General features: G+C 42.6%; 1 protein-coding gene across 1 annotated transcript in view; it reads left to right on the forward strand.

Moving 5' to 3' along the window:
- Positions 1-1,934: 1,934 nt before the first annotated feature.
- The window catches only part of nploc4 (NPL4 homolog, ubiquitin recognition factor), a 55,468-nt gene continuing 30,861 nt past the window's right edge, over positions 1,935-26,541 (forward strand). The window contains exons 1-9 of the mRNA XM_084169252.1: positions 1,935-2,072; positions 4,066-4,146; positions 13,817-13,926; positions 15,610-15,831; positions 19,610-19,658; positions 19,774-19,868; positions 20,076-20,199; positions 20,474-20,653; positions 21,432-21,518. Coding sequence (XP_084025378.1) covers positions 2,058-2,072; positions 4,066-4,146; positions 13,817-13,926; positions 15,610-15,831; positions 19,610-19,658; positions 19,774-19,868; positions 20,076-20,199; positions 20,474-20,653; positions 21,432-21,518 — 963 coding nt within the window. The 5' untranslated portion in view covers positions 1,935-2,057. The remainder of the gene's footprint in view (positions 2,073-4,065; positions 4,147-13,816; positions 13,927-15,609; positions 15,832-19,609; positions 19,659-19,773; positions 19,869-20,075; positions 20,200-20,473; positions 20,654-21,431; positions 21,519-26,541) is intronic.

A 26,541-nucleotide genomic window follows, 5' to 3' on the forward strand; every position in this document is an offset into this window, starting at 1 on the left:
CAGAGAAGTATTTGGGTATATGAGACTTGACGTCAGAAGAGTTACAGGGTGTGTTGAGTGGTGGTGTCCCGTCCTTCCAGGCTTTTGGCCTGAGGTAGGACTAGATAGATTTAAATAGTGCAGTAGGGTGGTGGGCTTTTAATGAGTGTAGGGTTAGATGGTAGGGTATTTGTTGATTTAATTCAATTTAATTTATTTTTTAGCAAAGTATAAGGGAGTTATACTCCAGTCCAGTAGGTGGCGATAATACAACATTTATTGGATGCCAACCGCCGTTAAACCTCATCGAAGAAGAAGAAGAAGAAGAGCATTGCCAGAGTGTTGCTTACCTCTGGCTATATCGAGTCGGTGTCAGTCGATGTCCATTTTTTCATGCATATGCAGTACCTTGGAATGTGTCCAGGTAGTGTCCTGTGTAACTGCGTTCTTTTCTTTGGGTACTGCAATCGGTAATTTTTTTTATGAAAATGTGCAATTTGACAGAGGTCACATCGATTTACTTGTTTATCAAAAACTACGGATTGCAGCACCCCAAGAAAATAACATTTACACAGTAGGGTGAATTTGGAATAAGTGGGACACATTTCGCATTTCTGTCTTCTGTAACCTCTTTTGACATCTATCCAACATATTAGCCCAACCAACACATGATACATTACTGGAATCCTCAAGATGTTTCCTAATCACACACAAAAACGAATGTTGATATCATTTTCACAGGAGGCATGGCACAACCATTTGTGTGCACTGAGTTAAATATTTTCAGTTCGCATTTGGTAGACTGCGACAGCAGGTTAGATAAACTGGGACACCATTATTATAGTAAATTGTACCCCAATTACAATTCTATTCAATTTTGTGATTTGTGAAACATCTGAGGATTTCAGAAATGTATCGTGTTGGGCTAATATGTTCGATAGATGTCAAAAGAGGTTACAGAAGACGGAAATGCAAAAAGTGTCCTAATTTTTCTGAATTCACTTAAATAACAGGACTACATGACAGAATTAGCAGGATATACAGTACCACTACAAGAACCAGAGCCCTGCCTAACCTAAGTATTGTAAACTGGATCAAATCAATCAATCAAATGTTTGATTAAAGCCCTTTTTACATCAGCAGATGTCACAAAGTGCTATACAGAAACCCAGCCTAAAACCCTAAACAGCAAGGAATGCAGATGTAGAAGGATATCTTTTCTCCATTGGAAAAGCCTTTAAGACTGCCCCACTTTAGCTAATACATGCTGCCCTACTTTAGCCAGCTGTGGTTAGTAAAACATTTCTGAATTACAATTTGTAAACATAATATTGGCAACTTTTTTAAATGTATTTTCATGCACCAGTACATAGTAGGCACATTTACAATTTGGCACAGTGCATTATGTATGAGTTTTACAATCTTACATTTTACATTTTAGTCATTTAGCAGACACTCTTATCCAGAGCGACTTACAGTTAGTGAGTGCATACAGTTTTTTTTTTCGTTTTTTTTTTCATACTTTAACATCAACACTGAAGAAAAAAAAAGCTATGTCGTAACAATAGCTTAGATTGTCTCTTGTCAGACCAATAAATACATGCCTCAGTTTATATGATGTCCACTCTGATCTGAATTCACCCTATAAGGTATGAATATATATATATATATATATATATATATATATATATATATATATATATATATATATATATATTTACAAGTATGGACTGATACCGACCCGTTGTTGTCGGAGGTAGGCTACACTCCGCCTAAATTAATCGCCTCGCAACTCAACTCCTTTGAGTATCGTGGAGTTGGATAATTCTTTGCTAGGGAGCAATAACCTGTGGAAATGCTGAATAAATAAAGTCGCGGAAAGATTATATATCGATGACTGTTTCACTCGGGGAGTTGCTGAGGGGCACTATGGTACGGACTTGTTAGCGTGTAACACCCGGTGTTTGAGTTGCGGTATGGAGTTTCGTTGACTCTGTCCAGTCAGTAAATCTTCTATCGTTGGTATCATTCTCTTTTGTTACACAGTGAAATAAATCGGGATCACAAACCCGAACATCATGGCAGAAAATATTGTAAGTATGACAACACGTTGTAGTTAAAGGTAAAATATTTTGGATTGATAGCCATCTAGCTAACGTTACCGAAGTCTGACCGGCGGAGTGATGAGGCAGCAGAATTAGCCATTTGCTAGCTAACATAGTTAGCATCTCACTAGAATGACAGGGCCTAGATAACCGCTAACTTCCTCTGTTAGCAAGCTTACCTAGCTAGTTAATCAGACATTTGTATTTCAAATCAGCCCACATGTAACGTTACGGTGGTTCAGTTTACGTTGAACTATCATAGCTATTTATTAGAAAAGTAGCTAAATCGTGTGTTAGCTAGGTAGCTAACTATCTCTGTAACTATTGGTTTTGAAAAATGCGTGGACGTTCACTTCGACAAAGGCACGTTGCTGTTGACGTTGTTAGCTAGCTTCCTAAAGCAGCTAACGTAAGTAGCTAAGTTAACATGTTTTATCAACATTGTCCCGGCCCCCAGTTGTTTTTTGCAAGAAATAAGTGATAGCTAGCTACAGTAGCTAACTTTATTAAAAGTTAAATGATCTAGTCAGTGTTCATAGCGACCTTGTCTTCAACTTGTGGCAAAAAATAGTTTTAGCTAGCTAATTACTTAGCCACAAGAGTTGGCTTGCTAGCTAAATAATTAACGTTAGCTATCTAGTTATACTGTATTAGGGTTGTTGTTTTCTCTGCTCATTCGAGACAAAACAATCCAGCTAGCTAACGTACCAAGCTACAGTAATTATTTAAAAACCAGCCACCGGTAATTTAGCCAGTCCATGACAGAAGCTGCTCATATCATGTCCTTTACAATTCCTAGCTAGCTAACTAGCTAGATTCGATAACTAGTCCTAGCTAACTAAACTAGGTAATTCACCATCGCAACCAAATTATTGCTTGTTAATTATTATATTTTATGTCACTACATCAATGAACGATGGGTGCCAACGACCCTCCACCATCACCCACATTTCTGCACTGTCATGGCCTTGGCACTGCCAGCTCTAGCAGAACAATCTAGCAGGCTAGCTAGTTACAGCAGTGTCATGTTTTCAGTGGGTTGCAGCAAATGTCAGCGAGCCAGTTTGGGGTGTTCATCAAATTAGCTGAGTCAAATCACATTTTATTTGACACATGCTTTGTAAACAACAGATGTAGACTGACAGTGAAATGCTTACTTACGGGTCGTTTCCCAACAATACAGAGTTAAAGGTAAAAACAACATATAAATAGTGACACAAATACAAAGTGAATAACAATGAGTAAAAATAACATGGCTAAATACAAGGAGTACCAGTACTGAGTCGATGTACAGGGGTACAAGGTAATGTGTACATAGGTAGCTATGTGTCTAGGCAACCTGATAGATAGACAGTAGCAGCAACGTATGTTAAAGTGTGCGTATGGCATCAGTATGCATGTGTGCTCGTGATGTGTGTGTGGGCATATGTGTGTGTGTTGGGGTGTCAGTGTAATAAGTATGTGTGGGTAGAGTCCTGTGTGTGTGCATATAATTAGTGCAAAAAAGGGTCAATGCAGTAGTCCGGGGAGCCATTTGATGAGCTGTTTAGTATTCTTATGGCTTGGGGGAGCCGCTGTTGAGGGTCCTGTTGGTTCCAGACTTGGTGTGCTGGTACAGCTTGCCATGCGGTAGCAGAGAGAACAGTTTATGGCTTGGGTGGCTGGAGTCATTTACCTTTTTTTTTTTTTTTGAGCTTTCCTCTGACAGCCTGGTATAGAGGTCCGTACTCACCACCCTCTGTAGTGCCTTGCAGTCGGGTGGCTTGCAGTTGCCGTACCAAGTGGGGATGCAGCCAGTCAAGATACTCTCGATGGTGCAGCTGTAGAACTTTGAGAATTTGCCAAATCTTTTCATTGGTGATGAGTCATGATCAATATGATTTTCCAATGTATTTGGTTTGGCAAAGCAATATACATTTAGGAGATAATGGAAATGACCGATTATGATGTGGTGAAATGTAATGTTTTTCCTAATTTACAGATCATCCGGGTTCAGTCCCCGAACGGGATGAAGAAGATCCCCGCCACCAAGAAAGAGACAGCAGCCGCTTTCCTCAATAAGGTATGGAAACATGACATGAAGACAAACATGGGCTCTGAGTGATATTGTAGGCTGTATGGTTGGGCTGTATACAAAAACCAACTACTCCCCACAAACACATGGAAAACTTGTGGGTCTTTCTGTCATTCTGTAGTCATATTCATAGTACATTCTGTCCAACTGTGCTATTGGCCAGGTAGCGTCAGAAGATGGTCATCTTTCTCTCTCTTTCTCCCTTTGCCTAGCCTGTGCTCAACCTCAGTGTTAATTTATTTATGAGGCAGGCAGCTCTGCAGTAAAGGGGGGGGGGGTATTTCTGCAGTGTTCCCCATTGCCTGTGCACTGGGCAGCTAATGGGAGTGGCCATCCACTGTGGAAGGATCCGATGCATGGCCCAGCAGAGACCTGTGGGTGTTATGTGGAGAGGTAGAGCTGTGTGTTAGAGGGAGAGGTAGAGCTGTGTGTTATTGCAATGCCTTTGAACAGTGGTTTATAAATAGCTGTATCACAGCAGCTTGCTTGCTTGCCTGCCAGTCTTGGACCTCGGCGACTGTGAGACAGTATTGGGTAGGAAATCAATGAAATACCTTAAAGGGGCAGTCAGTAGTTCGGACAACAACTAAGTGCCCACCCCACCACTGTTTTGGTAAAGAGCTGAGGGATGGGGTTTGAGAAATGTAACCACTTTCAAATTCATAGACGGCTATGGATACAAAGAATATCCATCCATGACATCAACATTATAGTTAACCATGTTTTGAAGCTAAATAGTGTTTGTTTACAATTACATAGTTTACAAACAATGGAGTAAAACAAGCTTATATTTTGTGTTCTGATGGAGTAAGACAGTTGAACTAAGCTCATGAAGCATTTATAAGTTATATTATTCAAGAATCAATGGGTACATTTAATTTAAGTCAAAAAATGGATGTAGCAATTACAGATTGCCCATCAAAGTCAATTCCAATATCAGTGTCTGAAAAATAAGTGACCGGCTGTTTGGTTAGAGTGGAGAAGGGTTGCCTTGCCTGCGGCAGAGCCCTCTTAAAAATTCATGTCTTTTAGTTAAAACAGAAATGTGTTGCAGATCAATGGAGAGAGTAGTCTATTGTGTATTCCCTGCCTCTGATGTGCAGTCAGTCAGTCAGTCAGTCAGTGAGAGGGAGAGATGGAGAGTTGCATGAAGAGCCCAGAGAGAGGCACTGTGTCTGATCCAACAGGGAGGGAGGAATTTGCCCAGATGCATTCATACGTTATACTCCTTTGCATGGCGTTGTTATATTTATGCTGATATAGGCTAGGCCGCTACTGTTGTCTTGCCCATAAGAATGAATGAAATGCATTTTTGTGACCTGTTCATCTCCCTAGATAACTTTGGGTAGAATGTCAAGTATGGCTGACACAGGATTTTTACCTTGAGCAGTCTACTGATAGAGGATCTTCACACTAACTAGACTTTTCGCAAAAATACCGTCGCAGGGCTTTACAGTGCTATCACTTTGGCCACATATGCTCCTAAATATTTTACTGTGCTAACTGGAATTTTTATTTGGGAGCACCAGTGCCCCTAGGGGGGAAAACTTTTCTAATTGCTAGCGATTCTTATTATTAATACCTCAAATATTTTTCATTGTGCTCCTACATTTTTCAACAAAGTGAGCACATGTGCGCCTTGTAAAAAATGTCAGCGTAAAGCCCCGGCTATATTTTACTGCAAACTTGTCACGGCGGTAGCGCACGACACTCGCCCGACAGTTGCCCCCTTATGTGTTGTATTGGAACTGTTTTATTGTAGCGCATGGTGCAAGTATAGGCATGACGTCATAAAAGGTGATTGGGCAAGTCAGTCCGCGTGCATCCGTCATCATAAGTCCAGTGAAGACAGTCTCCTGTGTTATGTTTAAGTGATAATGCCTGAGAATCCGGTGTTTGGAGGATATATTGGCATGGGTGTTGTTCGTCGAGGGCCGGCAAACCATGCCAATATATCCTCCAAACATCGGCTTTGAGGGCATTATCACTTTTATACCCAGTCGTTCGTTGGAAATTTTCAATTGCCATACTGGCTGGCAACGTTCCAATCCCTTGCTTGCTAGTTAGACATCTACGGCTAACTTGTAGTGAAGTCAAACAGTGCAGCCAGAATAACAACAAAGTAGCTGCATTTGCATTTGTTTAAGCTGTTTTCTAGTGACATTTATTTGGAAACATCCATAACAATGAGCTAATGATGCGCGATTTCACCTGGCATAGAAAATGTTCTCTCTCGTCAGCACACTGTTGTTCAGAGGAGCTAGCTAACAACACAGCTAACACAATCACTTCAAACTGAAGCTGGAAAGACTGCAAACTAGAAGCACTTTGTTTTGTTTTAACTGTTTGCTATTTACATTTCTTTGTATACAGTGGGGGGAAAAAAGTATTTAGTCAGCCACCAATTGTGCGAGTTCTCCGACTTAAAAAGATGAGAGGCCTGTAATTTTGATCATAGGTACACGTCAACTATGACAGACAAATTGAGAAGAAAAAAATCCAGAAAATCACATTGTAGGATTTTTAATGAATTTATTTGCAAATTCTGGTGGAAAATAAGTATTTGGTCACCTACAAACAAGCAAGATTTCTGGCTCTCACAGACCTGTAACTTCTTCTTTAAGAGGCTCCTCTGTCCTCCACTCGTTACCTGTATTAATAGCACCTGTTTGAACTTGTTATCAGTATAAAAGACACCTGTCCACAACCTCAAACAGTCACACTCCAAACTCCACTATGGCCAAGACCAAAGAGCTGTCAAAGGACACCAGAAACAAAATTGTAGACCTGCACCAGGCTGGGAAGACTGAATCTGCAATAGGTAAGCAGCTTGGTTTGAAGAAATCAACTGTGGGAGCAATTATTAGGAAATGGAAGACATACAAGACCACTGATAATCTCCCTCGATCTGGGGCTCCACGCAAGATCTCACCCCGTGGGGTCAAAATGATCACAAGAACGGTGAGCAAAAATCCCGGAACCACACGGGGGGACCTAGTGAATGACCTGCAGAGAGCTGGGACCAAAGTAACAAAGCCTACCATCAGTAACACACTACGCCGCCAGGGACTCAAATCCTGCAGTGCCAGACGTGTCCCCCTGCTTAAGCCAGTACATGTCCAGGCCCGTCTGAAGTTTGCTAGAGTGCATTTGGATGATCCAGAAGAGGATTGGGAGAATGTCATATGGTCAGATGAAACCAAAATAGAACTTTTTGGTAAAAACTCACCTCGTCGTGTTTGGAGGACATAGAATGCTGAGTTGCATCCAAAGAACACCATACCTACTGTGAAGCATGGGGGTGGAAACATCATGCTTTGGGGCTGTTTTTCTGCAAAGGGACCAGGACGACTGATCCGTGTAAAGGAAAGAATGAATGGGGCCATGTATCGTGAGATTTTGAGTGAAAACCTCCTTCCATCAGCAAGGGCATTGAAGATGAAACGTGGCTGGGTCTTTCAGCATGACAATGATCCCAAACACACCGCCCGGGCTTCGTAAGAAGCATTTCAAGGTCCTGGAGTGGCCTAGCCAGTCTCCAGATCTCAACTCCATAGAAAATCTTTGGAGTAGGGCTGAACGATTAATTGCATTCGCGATAATATCGCGATTTGACTGAACGCGATTTTCTAATCGCAACGTGCGCGATTTGAGGTGGTCACGTGACGCGACTTTTCATGCTGTCCAGCGCAATGGCCTCTTGCTCGACGGAACAGTCAGAAACTGACACAGCTGATACTTTAATATCGAAGAGGAACAGCACGTCGGTGGTGTGGAACTATTTTGGTTTTAAAAAAGAAGATGCTGAGCAGCGTCAGGTGTTGTGCAGAGCATGCCGTGCTCCGATTGCTACTTCACGGGGTAACACTACAAACCTGTTTCAGCACTTAAAAAAATACCACGAATCAATGCATGACAGTTGTATGACCAAAATGCCGAGCATCAGTGCGCGAGACAAGCCAAATACCTCAAGACAGGGATCACTGACAGAAATGTTCGAAAGTGTCACTCCGTATGAACGTAATTCAAAACGGCACGGAGAAATCACTCGGACAATAACCGAGTTCATAGCCAAAGATATGATGCCTCTCAGTCGCAGAGGCAGAGATAAACAATTACCTGATGACTCCTACCATTGATGGAGAAGATGATCCATTGGCTTGGTGGAGGGTGCACAAGATCAGCTACCCACAGTTGTGCACCATGGCACGCAAGTATCTTTGTGTACCTGCTACAAGCGCTCCCTCAGAGCGTCTTTTTAGCACAGGAGGGAATATTGTGACTTGCACTCGCTCATCCTTGAAGCCAGAAAAAGTCAATATTCTGGTTTTCTTAGCAAAAAACCTGTGAGCCACTGAGAACAGAACTGTTGGATAAGTATGGCTGGCAGTGCCATACTCGTAGTGAACTTTAGTCTGTGTGGTGTGTTATTGTTGTGTACTTGAGATAAGTGAGGCTCATCTATTTTATATTATAATATTCAAATCGTTTATAAAAAATAGTTTGTCTAAATTAAAAGTGCATTTCTCATTTTTTATTTATAACTTTATTTACTTTGATTTTACAAAATATTTTCAAAGCAAATTCCTTGTTTCAGTTGTGTGAAATGTTACTGACTTGGGAGCAGTAAGATACATACAATTTAAAATTATTTTTTTCTTAAGACTGTACCTTTTGCACACAGTGTTTACAAAGTTCATGCCTTTGTTTAAATTATTTAAATGCACAGTGGCAAAGCCACAGATGTTTCTGTAATGAGCAGTTCAATAAAAATGTCATTTATTTCAAGTCATACATGTTTGAATTTAATTCTAACAAATAGACCCAGCCTATGGGAAAGAACATTTCACACTAAATGTATATACTATTGTGTTGGTCATATTTAAATCATTCATTATGTTTTGTAGGGGAAAAAGGATAAATAAATTAAATCGCATATTAAATCGCAATCGCAATATTGGGGGCAAAAAATCGCAATTAGATTATTTTCCAAAATCGTTCAGCCTTACTTTGGAGGGAGTTGAAAGTCCGTGTTGCCCAGCGACAGCCCCAAAACATCACTGATCTAGAGGAGATCTGCATGGAGGAATGGGCCAAAATACCAGCAACAGTGTGTGAAAACCTTGTGAAGACTTACAGAAAATGTTTGACCTGTGTCATTGCCAACAAAGGGTATATAACAAAGTATTGAGAAACATTTGTTATTGACCAAATACTTATTTTCCACCATAATTTGCAAATAAATTCATTAAAAATCCTACAATGTGATTTTCTGGAAAGAAAAATTCTCATTTTGTCTGTCATATTTGATGTGTACCTATGATGAAAATTACAGGCCTCTCTCATCTTTTTAAGTGGGAGAACTTGCACAGTTGGTGGCTGACTAAATACTTCCCCCCCCCACTGTATATCCATAAAAATTATGCTGATTCATGATTTCGACTGGCTGAGAAAAGCTGCCTGTCTGCCTCATCCTGACTCCCAACCCCTACACATTCATTACTATAGGACAGCGGGAGATATAATTTCAATACTGAAACAGTGGTGCAAATGTCAGACAGACAGCAAAGTTTATACAAATCTCCGCTATTGAAAACCAATTTTTAGTCTAAAAGAAATGGGAGACAATGTCTAGATTATGTTTTACAGTGGAGATCAAGTTTATAAATTGTCTGGCTGGGCTGATGAGACAGTGCATTGCTTAGTGAGATGGAACAGAGTAAATAGGCATTTCAACGTCATAGCTTTAGCCGGTGGTAACTTGTGGAATGGACACCGGCTGGAATGCGGTTTTAACCGATCAGCGTCCAGGATTAGACTCACCCGTTGTATAATACTTATTGTTTCCTTAAAGTCAACCAAAGTGATATTCGCCTCCAGATTCTTCATATATAGCATAACACTACATGGTGTCAGAAGATCATTAATGATGGCTATGTTTCCACCTCCAGAAGACTTCGACTTCGGTCACCCAGAACGCTGGCCAGAATGGCGCCAAACAATTTCATTGTTACAGGATAGCAACTAACCTAAACAAAGAGGATGGAGAGGTACAAGTTTGTACTCTGCTCTATTCGCTGGGTTAAGAAGCTGAACAAGTTTTCAGGACATTCATGTTTTCTATGGAGGAGGATTAGAACTATTATGAGATTGTTTCTGGGTAAGCTGGACAATTATTTTGTGCCCAAAAAGAACACTGTTCATAAAAGAGCCCGCTTTCATCAGCGCGCCCAAAAGCCTGCGGAATCCGCTGAGGAATACATCAAAGCCTACACGAGCTAGCTGATAAATGCTCTGTCGACATTGCCAAGAACCAAGAATATATCCGTGACAGGTTGGTCATAGGGATATTAGATAAGGAGTTGTCAGAGAAGCTTCAACTAACGCCTGACTTGACGCTTGACAAAGCGGTAGAGCTTGTGAGGCAATCAGAGCAAGTAAAGGGGCATATTAGCGAACAAGGGGCTAATGCTAACGGTGCACAGCTCAGTGAAATAGCATACAAATGCATGGTGCAGAAACAGGCATGTACAGAACAAAGGGGCCAAAGCAAAAGGACACCATGTGAACATGACAGGATGCAAACGCTTCAGATGTGATAAGGCACATACTGATGTGCTACTAAGAATGCAGAATGCCACAACTGTAGGAAGATGGGGCATTTCGCGGTCGTTTGTCGCTCGCGTGTGGTCAACAAGGTTACTGCACCCAACGAGGGAGGAGAAGCGGATGAGTTCCATATCCTGGGAGTCACAGATGTTGATGACTCAAACAATGCACGGACAGTGAAACTGCCAATAAAAGTTACTGTATTAGACTTTTTAAGATTGATACAGGGGCAGATACAAGTGTCGTATCAGAAAATACTTATAGCACACTGAAAAACATGCCACCACTGAATAGCACAGTAACTAAACTAGACTGCAAAGGGGGTAAAAACTCATTCTGATTGGCTGGGCCTGGCTCCCCAGTAAATCAGAATTATTTTTTCCCCCCCCCACAAAAGTTATTTAATTCAGACAGAAATACTCCTCAGCACCCACCACCCTCGAATGTGGAGGTCTTGGGCAAGCGTGGTTACACGTGGTCTGCGGTTGTGAGGGCGGTTGGATGTACTGCCAAATTCTCTAAAATGACGTTCGAGGCGGCTTATGGTAGAGAACATTCAATTCTCTGGCAACATCTCTAGTGGACATTCCTGCAGTCAGCATGCCAATTGCACGCTACCTCAACTTGAGACATCTGTGGCATTGTGCTGTGTGACACAACTGCACATTTTAGTGGCCTTTTATTGTCTCCAGCACAAGGTACACCTGTGTAATGATCATGCTGGTTAATCAGCTTCTTGATATGCCACACCTGTCAGGTGGATGGATTATCTTGGCAAAGGAGAAATGCTCACTAACAGGGATGTAAACAAATTTCTGCACATTTCAGAGAAGCTTTTTGTGCATATGGAACATTTCAGGGATCTTTTATTTCAGCTCATGAAACGCAGTTTAGGTTCAAAGTGTATGTGATAAAGGGGTCGCGTGGAAGCCATCTGCTAGGCCGTAATGTCGCTGTTGTAATGGGCTTGGTGAAGAGATCAAAAACACAAAGTAGCTTGAGTGCTCATCCTGCAGATGTGGACAAGCTGAAGACTAAACCAACCAAAATAATTCAGAAATATGATGCGGTGCCCTACAGTGTAAACACAGCCAGTCGTGTGTCAGTGCCCATGCTCCCCAAAGCGAAATAGGAGCTTGACCGCATGGAAGTGAGTGGTGTGATCACGGAGATCAGGGAGCCTACAGAGTGAGGTGATCTAATGATCCTGGGACCCAAGAAAAACAAAGACTAGCTGAGGGTATGTGCTGACCTGATATGGTTAAACAAATCTGTGAAAAGGGAGAAATAAATTCTACCCACCATGGACGATAGCCTGCCAAAACTTGCTGGTGCAGAGGTGTTTTCTCTTTCAGATGCAGCAAGTGGCTTCTGGCTGATTCCACTAGACAGAGTGCCAAGCTTACCACATTCATAACGCCTTTTGGAAGTTTTTTTTTAACAGCCTTCCATTTGGAATCACTAGTGCTCCAGAAATCTTCCAGCGCGAGATGGACAGAGCTCCTGATGGACGAAGAAGGCGTGGCCATTTACATGGATAATATACTTATTTACTCGGACACGCCATAGGATCATGTGGTGAGACTCCAGAAAACCCTATACGCACTGGAGAAAGCTCAACCCAGACAAATGTCTACTGCGTCAGAAAAGGCTTAACTACCTAGGATACTGCATCGACGAGAATGGCATTTTTCCTGATGAGTTCAAGATCCAGGTCGCCATGTAATGTCTGATCTGAGGAGGATCCTGGGTATGATTCACTACCTAGGCAGGTACCTACTGGGTCTAGCCGATGTCAACAAACCACTCAACGACTCTGCTCAAGAGTGATGCTACATGGACATGCAGTGCAGGAGGAGGCCTTTAAGAAGGTAAAAAGTATCGTCACAGAGTCACCTCTACTGGCATTCTATAATATGACAAAGCCTACCGTAGTCAGTGCAGATGCCAGTAGTTAAGGGTTAGGCGGGGTCCTACTACAAAAATAAGCTGGATAGTTAAAGCCAGTAGCTTATTGCTCCAGGACTCTCACAGATGCAGAGAAGCACTATGCACAGATAGAAAAGCACTGTCTCGCAGCAGTCTGGACATGTGAGAAGTTTACCAGATATCTGTATGGCCTCGATACATTCACACTGCAGAGTGATCACAAACCTCTTATTCCACTAATGAACTGTAAAGACCTTGACTCAGTGCCTTTGAGGTGTCAGAGACTGTTGATGCGCATGATGCTTATAACCCTGCAGCCAAGTATGTGCCGGGAAACAGCATGTTATAGCAGACACCCTTTCCAGACATCCCCAGGCAGCTGTTACACGAGAGATCGCAGATCTGACCAGTGAAATCGAGTCCGATGAGGATGTAGTTCGTACAGCATTGCCTATCTCACCCACCAAGCTTGACGTCGTCAAGAAGCAGACACAACCAGGGGTAGCCTAGCGGTTATGAGCGTTGGGCCAGTAACCGAAAGGTAGCTGGTTCGAATACCCGAGACGACTAGGTGAATAATCTGTCGACGTGCCCTTGAGAAAGGCACTTAACCCTAATTGCTCCTGTAAGTTGCTCTAGATAAGAGTGTCTGCTGAAAGACATATGTAAACTGAGATGTTGAAGCGCATACACGATTGTGAAGTGCCGGGCGCGAGCTAGAGGTAGTGTGTGGTGGCCTGGAATAAGTAAAAACATCCAGGAAATATTCAGTACATGCAAACACTGCCAGGAGTCCAAACCTACTCAGAGGAGGGAACTTCTGATCACAACTCCATTCCCAAGTTGCCCATGGGGAAAGAGTATCAGCTGACATATGTGAACTCAACAAGCAAAACTACTTGATAGTTGTGGACTATTTCTCTTGATGTATAGAAATAGCTTACCTCAAATACATGTCAGGAGAAACTACTAGAGCTAAACTGAAGAGCATCTTCGCCAGGTGGGGGTGACCAAATATTCGAATTACAGACACCTAATCTCTTTACCTATTCTCTTTCCACAGCCGTGTCATGAGTCTGGCAAGAGAGACTAATCATTATTTCCCTATTTTTACTGTCAGGTGGGCAAAGAGTTTGGCTTCACCTCCAACGGCTTCTCTATCTTCCTGAACCGCAACAAGACCGATGAGATCCAGTCCCAGAATAAGACCCTCAGCCTGCTCAAGATCAAGTGAGTTTGGAGAAACATTGGTTTGTTACTATTAGACCTAAAACACACCTGTCACTCGGTTCTCCCCAGGAGTTTTTAACAAGGTGATGCTGCTGAGTATAGTAGCGGGAGGGTTGTGTTTTTTAACACATGTAACTTCCATTTTCTGCAATCTAGAGCAAAAAATGGCCTTAAATAGCTAGGTTTCCATCCACTTGGCGACACATTTTCATGCAAGTATTCTAGAATCCGCATAAAGAAAATATGCACATTTTCCCACAAGTGGTGTTCCCACTAAATGGACTTGTTGCGGATAAAAATCAGTGTGTGATGACGTAGTGCACACAATGTACTTTTTCACTTAAGTTTTCATGTACCGAATAAAAATCTAAAGTTCAATATGTTTCCATCGCATTTTCAACTCCTAACGATTTAGTTTTGTCACAAACTGTTGCTTTAAATCGCAAATGTGCCTACTCCGGTCTTGGCAGGTGAGCTCTAGCCAACAGGTCGCAGATACATGATGACATTATTATGGATAAAAGCGAGAATATTTGTGAAATTGCAGTCGGGCATCGATCATGTCACCAGAACAAGACCCTCAATATTTATTGGAAAGGAGCGTCAAGATCACAGTGCACTTTCACCACCCTGTGAAGTTCATAACTTATTTAATCTGTAGCCTAATAAACTGTTTGTCTTAGTGGGAGGACCACAGCCCATATCATCACGTGAGTGACTCCAAGTTTACTTTGATACGATGGTTATTATATCAATATTTCCACCGCCATTTCTCGCATAATTAATTTTACAAACACAAAATGATCCCACCACGTTGAACAAACAAATGATCTGTCGACATTTATACAATTGTACCGCGACTCCCTGTTCCAGCACAGCTGTCGCAGTTATATTTTTATATATACGGTATGACTTTACTCACATGAAAACTGTAGATAGAAACGTGGTTAGAGGTAACAAAATACTTCAAATAACAAATTACAGTGCTGCAGCCAGTGCACAAGGTGACGCAGCACCCCTCTTACATTCTTTGGGGAGAACCCTGTCACTAATTGTTAGGCTACTCCATTTAGCTAGATACACATGTAGTCATTATTTACACTGATTATACCAAACATTAGGAACACCTTCCTAATATTGAGTTGCACCCCCCTTCTTTTGCCCTAAGAACAGCCAGTCTTCGTCAAGCGTTCCACATGGATGCTGGCCCATGTTGACTCCAATGCTTCCCACAGTTGTCAAGTTGGCTGGGTGTCCTTTGGGTGGTGGACCATTCTTGATACACACGGGAAACTGTTGAGCGCGAAAAACCCAGCAGTGCTGCAGTTCTTGACACAAACCGGTGTGCCTCGCACCTACTTCCATACCCCGTTCAAAGGCACTTAAATATTTTGTCTTGCCCATTCACCCTCTGAATGGCACACATACACAATCAATTTCTCAAGGCTAAGAAATCTTTCTTTAACCTGTCTCCTCCCCTTCATCTACACTGATTTGAAGTGGATTTAACAAGTGACATCAATAAGGGATCATAGCTTTCACCTGGATTTACCTGGTCAGTCCGTCATCGAAAGAGCAGGTGTTCTTAATGTTTTGTACGCTCAGTGTATATCGTCATTTCATTTTGTTCACTTGTTATTATCTTGGATTATCATTATGCTCATTGTGTGTGTGTTTCTCTAGACATGGAGACATGCTCTTCCTGTACCCCTCGGGCTCCCCAGGACCCTCAGGAGAGACCATGGATGTGGCCACGCCTCACTCTTCATCATCACTACCCTCATCCTCGTCTTCATCATCCATGATGTCACGCTCCCACTCGGGACCCCACATCCCCGAGGACGAGATTGACCAGGACCTGGCCAAGCAGGAGGGCAAGATCTACAGGAACAAAGATCCACAGCTGTAAGAGATTTATATCATTTCTGTATGTTGTTGTATTGAAGCAAAGATACACAGCAACAGACTTAAAGATCTACGGCAGGGGTGTCAAACTCTGGGCAGAGTGTCTGCAGGTTTTTGGTTTTCCTTTCAATGAAGACCTAGACAACCAGGTGAGGAGTTCCTTACTAATTAGTGACCTTCCATTCATCAATCAAGTACAAGGGAGGAGCGAAAACTTGCAGACACTCGGCCCTCCATGGAATGAGTTTGACACGTGATCTACGGAAATGGAGATCCACAGCTGTAAGAGATTTATAGAATTAAAGATTAACAGAAACCGAGATCCACAGCTCTAAGATATATATATATATATATATATATATATATATATATATATATATATATATACATATACATACATACATACATACATACATACATACATACATACATACATACATACATACATACATACATACAGTGAGGGGAAAAAAGTATTTGATCCCCTGCTGATTTTGTACGTTTTCCCACTGACAAAGAAATGATCAGTCTATAATTTTAATGGTAGGTTTATTTGAACAGTGAGAGACAGAATAACAACAACAAAAATCCAGAAAAACGCATGTCAAAAATGTTATAAATTGATTAGCATTTTAATGAAATAAGTATTTGACCCCCTCTCAATCAGAAAGATTTCTGGCTCCTAGGTGTCTTTTATACAGGTAACGAGCTGAGATTAGGAGCACACTCTTAAAGGGAGTGCTCCTAATCTCAGTTTGTTACCTGTACAAAAGACACCTGTCCACAGAAGCAATCAATCAATCAGATACCAAACTCTCCACCATGGCCAAGACCAAAGAGCTCTCCAAGGATGTCAGGGACAAGATTGTAGACCTACACAAGGCTGGAATGGGCTACAAGACCATCGCCAAGCAGCTTGGTGAGAAGGTGACAACAGTTGATGCGATTATTCGCAAATGGAAGAAACACAAAATAACTGTCAATCTCCCTCAGCCTGGGGCTCCATGCAAGATCTCACCTCGTGGAGTTGCAATGATCATGAGAACGGTGAGGAATCAGCCCAGAACTACACGGGAGGATATTGTCAATGATCTCAAGGCCGCTGGGACCATAGTCACCAAGAAAACAATTGGTAGCACACTACGCCGTGAAGGACTGAAATCCTGCAGCGCCCGCAAGGTCCCCCTGCTCAAGAAAGCACATATACAGGCCCGTCTGAAGTTTGCCAATGAACATCTGAATGATTCAGAGGAGAACTGGGTGAAAGTGTTGTGGTCAGATGAGACCAAAAATCGAGCTCTTTGGCATCAACTCAACTCACCGTGTTCGGAGGAGGAGGAATGCTGCCTATGACCCCAAGAACACCATCCCCACCATCAAACATGGAGGTGGAAACATTATGCTTTGGGGGTGTTTTTCTGCTAAGGGGACAGGGCAACTTCACCACATCAAAGGGACGATGGACGGGGCCATGTACCGTTAAATCTTGGGTGAGAACCTCCTTCCCTCAGCCAGGGCATTGAAAATGGGTTGTGGCTGGGTATTCCAGCATGACAATGACCCAAAACACACGGCCAAGGCAACAAAGGAGTGGCTCAAGAAGAAGCACATTAAGGTCCTGGAGTGGCCTAGCCAGTCTCCAGACCTTAATCCCATAGAAAATCTGTGGAGAGAGCTGAAGGTTCGAGTTGCCAAACGTCAGCCTCGAAACCTTAATGACTTGGAGAAGATCTGCAAAGAGGAGTGGGACAAAATCCCTCCTGAGATGTGTGCAAACCTGGTGGCCAACTACAAGAAACGTCTGACCTCTGTGATTGCCAACAAGGGTTTTGCCACCAAGTACTAAGTCATGTTTTGCAGAGGGGTCAAATACTTATTTCCTTTTAAGAGTGTGCTTCTAATCTCAGCTCGTTACCTGTATAAAAGACACCTGGGAGCCAGAAATCTTTCTGATTGAGAGGGGGTCAAATACTTATTTCCCTCATTAAAATGCAAATCAATTTATAACATTTTTGACATTTGTTTTTCTGGATTTTTTTTGTTATTCTGTCTCTCACTGTTCAAATAAACCTACCATTAAAATTATACATGTCTGGACCTATGGCAGTCTCTATGGGGGTGCCACAGGGTTCAATTCTTGGGCCGACACTTTTCTCCGTGTATATCAATGATGTCGCTCTTGCTGCTGGTGACTCTCAGATCCACCTCTACGCAGACGACACCATTTTGTATACATCTGGCCCTTCATTGGACACTGTGTTAACAAACCTCCAAACGAGCTTCAATGCCATACAACAATCCTTCAGTAGCCTCCAACTGCTCTTAAACACTAGTAAAACTAAATGCATGCTTTTCAATCGAACGCTGCTGGCACCCGCCCACCCGACTAGAATCACCACTCTCGACGGGTCTGACCTAGAGTATGTGGACAACTACAAATACCTAGGTGTCTGGTTAGACTGTAAACTCAACTTCCAGACTCACATAAAGAATCTCCAATCCAAAGTTAAATCTAGAATCGGCTTCCTATTTCGCAACAAAGCCTCCTTCACTCATGCTGCCAAACATGCCCTCGTAAAACTGACTATCCTACCGATCCTTGACTTCGGCGATGTCATTTACAAAATAGCCTCCAACACTCTACTCAGCAAATTGGAGGTAGTCTATCACAGTGCCATCCGTTTTGTCTCCAAAGCCCCATACACTACCCACCACTGTGACCTGTACGCTCTTGTTGGCTGGTCCTCACTACATGTTCGTCGTCAAACCCACTGGCTCCAGGCCATCTATAAATCACTGCTAGGCAAATCCCCGCCTTATCTTAGCTCATTGGTCACCATAGCAGCACCCACCCGTAGTCTGCGCTCCAGCAGGTATATCTCACTGGTCATTCCCAAAGCCAACACCTCCTTTGGCCGCCATTCCTTCCAGTTCTCTGCTGCCAATGACTGGAACGAATTGCAAAAATCTCTGAAGCTGGAGACTCTTATCTCCCTCAATAACTTTAAGCATCAGTTGTCAGAGCACCTTACCGATCACTGCACCTGTACACAGCCCATCTGAAATTAGCCCACCCAACTACCTCATCCCTATATTGTTATTTATTTTGCTCATTTGCACCCCAGTATCTCTATTTGCACATAATCTCTTGCACATCTAGCATTCCAGTGTTAATACTATTGTAATTATTCTGCACTATAGCCTATTTATTGCCTTACCTCCATAACTTGCTACATTTGCACACACTGTATATATATTTTCTGTTGTATTTCTGACTTTATGTTTTTTACCCCATATGTAACTCTGTGTTGTTGTTTTATTGCACTACTATGCTTTATCTTGGCCAGGTCGCAGTTGTAAATGAGAACCTGTTCTCAACTGGCTTACCTGGTTAAATAAAGGTGAAATAAAAAAATATACACGGATCATGTCTTTGTCAGTGGGCAAACGTACAAAATCAGCAGGGGATCAAATACTTTTTTCCCTCACTGTGTGTGTGTATATATATATATATATATATATATCTTAAAAGCCATTACCACGAGCCCATCCTCCCCAATTAAGGTGCCACTAACCTCCTGTAGTCTAAAGGAACAGAGATCCACAGTTGTAAGATATTTCATAGACTTCGTGTATGTTGTATGGAAGCAAAGATCTACAGGAACAGAGATCCACAGGTGTAAGAGATACACAGCTTTATAGAATGTAGCTAGTTATATTATTGTATTAAGGCATTCAATTGTATCAGTGTATTGATTCAGTTTTTATCTTGTTTCAGGTGTCGACATGGATCGATGGGAAAGTGTGTGCACTGCGTACCACTAGAGGTAAGTGTTCTTGCCACCTTCATTCGTCCAACTAGTACTATTTACTTTAAAATTGTGGTTTACATGTCAGGTTTACTTCTTTGCTGTAAATTGAATTGTTACCTCTGGCTGCCAGCCTTTTGACGAAGAGTACTTGAGCCATCTAGACCCGCCTGTCAAGCACATGTCATTCCACGCCTACATCCGTAAGCTGACAGGAGGCGCTGACAAGTGAGTGGCACCAGATGTTCTGTAGCCTGGTCCCAGACCTGTCTGTGCTTTCTTGGTAACATGTTTGGCATGACCACTTCCATAGAAGTTGGCAAGATTGCACAAACAGATCTGGGACCAGCCTATGCACTCTTCACTTCCCTAGCAGGAGAATTGGCCACATCCACAAGCTCTTTGTCTTTATTTAAAACCTATTTTCCTCTACAGAGGGAAGTTTGTGGCCCTGGAGAACATCAGCTGTAAGATCAAGTCAGGCTGTGAGGGCCACCCTCCCTGGCCAGAGGGGATCTGCACCAAATGCCAGCCCAGCGCCATCACCCTCAACAGACAAGTACGCCCCATAACTCTCTCCTTCTTGTTCCCAAGGGTCCATCTCAATACTCCCCTTTGCTGCCAAGGGTCCATCTCAGTATTCTAAAGTGGCTTCCTCTCCTTGTCTCCTCTCCTTGGCTTCATTTACATTCACATCAGTTCAGATTAAGAGAAGGAGATGACGAGAGGAATCCAATTTAAACTATTGAAATGCGCCACGGGAGATTTCTCAGTCACTACTCATACCTAATGGAGATGGTGATTTTTATAACCCGCCTCATCCCTGCTAACAGAAATACAGGCATATCGACAACATCATGTTTGAGAACCACACCATCGCAGACCGTTTCCTGGACTTCTGGAGGAAGACGGGCAGCCAGAGGATGGGCTACCTGTACGGCAGGTACACCGAGCACAAAGACATCCCTCTGGCCATCCGAGCGGAGGTCGCTGCCATCTACGAACCCCCGCAGGTGAGTGCTCTGCTCTCTCGGGAGTCAGTCCAGTGGCTTGTTAGTGTGAGTTGTAGATGTAGTAAGGTTGGTTAGCCACAGGATGGCAGTAAGTTCACGTTCAATGGTGTGTTGGACAGTGATAAAATGCTGCTTTTGCAGGAGCAGTTGTCTCCAATAGCATAATAAATAAATGGATGTATGCAATGAACTGATTATTTAAAGATGAACTCTCGAACTTTTGTATAGTTTCAGCCAGTAGTTATGAAAGTGGTGCTCACGACCCAAAACAGGTCCCTGTTTTTTGTGTTCTACATCATCCAATTGTGTACTACATTGTCCATTTCGTGTGATAGGTTACGAATTTTGCAATTTGTGTGATCTGTTGCTAATTAGGCAAATTGCAAAATTAGTCATTAGTGGTGGTGCGTTAAGCCAATCAGAAATACTATCAGATCCCCAAATGGGCACATTTATATGCCTACATTTGCGCGCAGGCCAGGTAGCCTATAGGCCTACTTCTATGAGCAACTCAACATTGACAGGAGCGCTCCAAACAAAAGACAATGACTAAATTGACGAAAGGGAATAAAATAAACCAAAACTTGTTTCTCACAAGTGTAGCAATTTGTGCAATATGCTATGAATTTGTTGTGCTTAAGATCCCAGAGTTCATCTTTAAGTCTGTGATAGAATTACTGTAAGATTGTGTACTTTTTCTGAAATAATGTTAATCCTAGATGTGTTATATTTAATGGTTTGTTTAGTTTTAACTGTTGTGAATTCCTCTGTCCATTAGATTGCCACCCAGAACAGTCTGGAGCTGGTGGAGGACCCTAAAGCTGCAGCCGTAGAGGAGATCGCAGCTAAGCTGGGCCTGCGTAAGGTTAGACGAAACCACTAATTTATACTATTGACTTTATTTGAGCTATTCTAGATTCGGTTGTCAACCTCCCTTCACTCCATATCACTATGAATTCAGTTAAATTGACTGAATTGGAATAGAATTGACCCCAACCCTGGTCAAGACACTAAGATTGTGCTCTGTAATATACATCCACCCTGGTTTATATGGTGTAACTTTAGACTTAGACGTCGCGTTAATGCAGAATTCTGCATTTTTCACAAAGGAATAAAAAGATACAACGCACAACGCACTTCTCCACTCGGATGAGAGTTCAGACAGCACACTGATGTGTAGCTACTTTTCTCCAGTACTTTTCTCAGTGTAGCCAACTTTTCTTTGGTAAAATTCAAGGGTAACTTCAAGCAAAACATTTGGAAATGTAGCTGGCTACATTCTTTCTATCATAAACATTAGAAATATGATGGGCAGAGCCTCCCGATTTGCGAGTGGCGCAGCGGTCTAAGGCACTGCATCGCAGTGCTTGAGGCGTCTCACAACCGTGATCGGGAGTCCCATAGGGCGGCACACAATTGGCCCAGCGTCGTCCGTGTTAGAGGAGGGTTTGGCCGGGGGGGCTTTACTTGGCTCATCGCGCTCTAGCGACTACTTGTGGCGGCCCGGGCGCCTGCAGGCTGACTTTGGTCGTCAGTTGAACAGTGTTTCCTCCGACACATTGGTGCAGCTGGCTTCCGGGTTAAGCGGGCGGGTGTTAAGAAGCGCGGTTTGGCGGGTCATGTTTCGGAGGACACATGACTCGACCTTCGCCTCCCGAGCCCATTGGGAGGTTGCAGCGATGAGACTAGATCGAAGTTGGGGAGAAAAACGGGGTTAAAAAATTATATAATGGCCGTGCATCGTGTTTGCCAAAAAATACATTTCTTTTTCATTGTAAGCTCATTTACTTGTGTGGCTGCTAGCCAAATAGTGTTGCACTTCAATTGTCATCTGATGAAAAGGAAGCTATTTTCTGCCGAATGTGTTGCACTGATGTATTTTCTGTGAAGAAAAACTATAGTTTCACTCTATTGAAGCAAAAAAACACTGTTGATTTTCAATATAAAACACAGGTAAAATGGTTTAAAATGCAGATTTCTGAACTCTAACGCAACCCCTGGACGTCACAACTAAACTAAACAGTCTATCCTTCCCCACCTCCACCACCTAACTCCTTCCTGTCAGGATAGAGGTAAAGAGGAACATCTGGGTTCAAGCAGTAAACTCAGGAGGCTACAGACAGGATAGCCTGCGCCTGTCTAGTCTGACTGGCCAGTACAGCCCAACCCAACCCACTGGCCAGAGACATCGATGGGTGGAGGGTCTCTGTCTGCATCCCTAATGGCACCTTATTCCCTATAAAGTCTGCACTGCTTTTGACTATTTGGGATGCAGCTTCTTTCTCTCAGGCCATGATGCTCTAATCAATTCTCAGGATTCCTTAGTCTTCACAGGATGATGGCTTAAACAGCTTCCATATGTGTAATGTGTAGAGCTTACACAACCAGCATGGGTTCTCTGGTTTTTGACTCAACCGGGGTAGGGACAATGGTGGAGGACAAACTGTTTGCCAAATGTATTTTCCAAAATGGTATATGTGAGTCAAGCACTACACCTTATTCAAAAGATTAGCCAGCTGGCTCTATGGCTGGTTCTGGAGCTGGATTTGTCATAAGCAAACTTCCCCGCAGATGGAAACCACTGGCCTATCTTTGACGCCACTATCTATTATTAACTCCAATGTTTTGGCATCTTCCATAAATCACGCCAGCGAATCCGCCACAGAAATAGTCAGAATGAATAGGATGAAGCTCTGGTAATATGGATAACTATTGAAAGATGGATGATGTGTTTTTCTACAGCCTACCTACCAAAGGTGCAACAGGTAGGCTGCTGGCAGGCTGATGATGCACGCCACAGATGACGTCCAGTGCCTTCAGAAAGTATTCATACCCCTTGACTTATTCCGCATTTTGTTCTTACAGCCTGAATTCAAAATAAAAAAGTCACCCATCTATCTACACACAACAATTTATTGAAAATGAAATACAGAAATATCTCATTTACATAAGTATTCATACCCCTGAGTCAATACTTTGTAGAAGCACTTTTTGCAGCGATTAGAGCTTTGAGTTTTCTTTGGTATGTCTGTATCAGCTGTGCACATCTGGATTTGGGGATTTTCTTCCTTGCTGATTTCCTCAAGCTCTGATAAGTTAGTTGGGGAGCGGCGGCAAACAGCAACCTTCAACTCTTTCCACAGATTTTCAATGGGATTCGAGTCTGGGCTTTGGCTGGGCCACTCAAGGACTTTCACATTCTTGTTCTGAAGCCATTCCAGCATTGCTTTGGTTGTGTGCTTTTGGGGTTATTGTCCTGTTGGAATGTAAATCTTCGCCCCCAGTCTGTCGTTTGCACTGAAGCAGGTTCTCAATAAGGGTCAAGGATTTGCCTGTGTTTAGCTCCATTCATTGTTCCCTTTATCCTGACCAGTCTCCTAGTCCCTGCCGCTGAAAAGCATCCCCAATGCATTATGCTGCCACCGCCATGCTTCACGGTAGGGATGGTGTGACGGGTTTTCTCCAGACATAGTGCTTTGCATTCAGGCCAAAGAGTTACAATTTTGTCACATCAGACCTCGTAATCTTATGTCTTTTGTCTTTCACATGCCTTTTTGCAAACTCCAGGCGTGCTGTCATGTGCCTTCCACTCTCCCATAAAGCCCGAATTGGTGAAGTGCTGTAGAGACTGTTGTCCTTCTGGAAGGTTCTCCCATCTCAGCCAAGGAACTCTGTAGTTTTGTCAGTGTTCATTGGATTCTTGGTCACCTCCCGCCCAGTTGCTCAGTTTGGTCGGACAGCCAGCTCTAGGCAGAGTGGGTAGTTCCATATTCTTTCAATTTCCCGAAGATGGAGACCACTGTGCTCTTGGCAACTTTAAACACTCCAGAAATTGTTTTATACACTTTCCCAGATATGTCTCATCACAATTATATGTTGGAAATCTACAGACATTTCCTTGGACTTTGTGGTATAGTTTCTGCTCTGACATGCACCATCAACTGTGGGACCTCATATAGACAGGTGTTTCTTTCTAAATAATATAAAGTCCAAACAATTTAATTGGCCACAGGTGGACTCCAATCAAGTTGTTGTGACATCTCAAGGATGATCAAAGGAAATGTGGTGCACCGGAGCTCAATTTGGAGTGTCATAGCAAAGGGGTGTTAATACTTATGTAAATGAGATTTCTGTATTTCATTTTCATAACATTTCAAAAAATATTTTGACTTTGTCATGATGGGGTATTGTGTGTAGATGGGTGAGGGGGAAAAATAACAATTTAATCAATTTTGAATTCAGGCTGTAACAAGTTCCTTGAATTTTCTTTCGCTGTTGCCTTTTAATTATCTGGATAGACACTTGTGGTCTAGCTAACGTTACACCAATCAAAGCAGTGGAGCGTGTAGTGAAGCAAAACTTTAGTGGTCAAAACCATACATCTTGGGGCGACGGGGTGCGGGTTTGCAAAATGCTATCATATCACACAATTATACCATTTATGAAATGGTCAGATATACACTGAGTGCACAAAACATTAGGAACACCTACCCCTTCCATGAGACTGACCAGGTGAATTCAGGTGAAAGCTATGATCCCATATTGATGTCATCTGTTAAATTTACTTCAATCAGTGTAGATGAAGGGGGGAGACAGGATAAAGAAGGATTTTTAAGCCTTGAGACCATTGAGACATGTATTGTGTATGTGTGCCTTTCAGAGGGTAAGAACTGCAATGCTGCTGGGTTTTTCACACTCAACAGTTTTCCCCTTGTGTATCAAGAATGGTCCACCACCCAAAGGACATCCAGCCAACTTGACTCAACCGTGGGAAGCATTGGAGTCAACATGTTCAACAGGGATGCTGGACCACTTTCCATGCCCCAACGAATTGAGGCTGTTCTAAATAAATAATAATAATAATATAATAATATGCCATTTAGCAGACGCTTTTATCCAAAGCGACTTACAGTCGTGCGTGCATCAATTTTTGTGTATGGGTGGTCCCGGGGATCGAACCCACTACCGTGGCGTTAAAAGCGCCGTGCTCTACCAGCTGAGCTACAGAGGACCACTGTTCTGAGGGCAAAAGGGGGTGCAACTCAATATTAGGACGATGTTCCTAATGTTTTGTACACTGAGTGTATTGACATATTTTTTAAATACAGACTAGCTAAAAAACAAGTGAAAATTGACTAATTATCCAATTAAGTTTGCACCACCACATTTTAATTTGCTCCATGGCTCAGGTGGCCAAGTGGACACAAGGCTGTTTGGCTCATCTTTCTGATTTAATAAACAATGCCATGCTGGTTGGTGGTAACATTCAAATAAAACACAGCCCTCAAACTGGCTTAAAGAATTTGTATGTCATATCAAAGAAAATAAACCGCATTCACACGGATTTGGACGATGTGGGTGGTTCGGATTTGTCAATTCAAGGCCAAATATATCATACTTTGACTAAAACGTTGACTTATTGACTTAAATCGTTGTGCAACATCATGGGTAAGCTCTAGCCATCGTCTTTCAGTTCAAAAAAGTGGATTTCCACCTCAATTTCATTCAGGATCAAACTCTAGACTACTGATTTGGCTACATTGTTTGATGTAATTTTAAGGAAATTGCAGTTACATATGAAAAAAAAGGTAAATGCTCCAACTTCCTGACGGAGTCAGTGACCCCCTCCGGACCTCACCCCTACCCAACCTTAGGTCTACATCAGCACCACCTTCTCAGAAAATTCTAGGGAGAGCCCTGACTGTACATTGAAAGTTATTTATAGTTAGCTACTGAAGAGAATCCAATTACCAAGTACCCAAAACAGTCTTTTGCCTACCATTTCTACTGAGGCAGTCTTCTGCCAACATTATTAGGGGTGGAAAAGGGTGCATTTGCCTATGATCTGAGCAGTGTGGGTGTTGCGCGCGCCGCCGTGGGGTCCGAGG

Source organism: Coregonus lavaretus (assembly GCF_964263955.1).
Source record: "Coregonus lavaretus genome assembly, chromosome: 1".
In the NCBI taxonomy this organism is placed as follows: Eukaryota; Metazoa; Chordata; class Actinopteri; order Salmoniformes; family Salmonidae; genus Coregonus; species Coregonus lavaretus.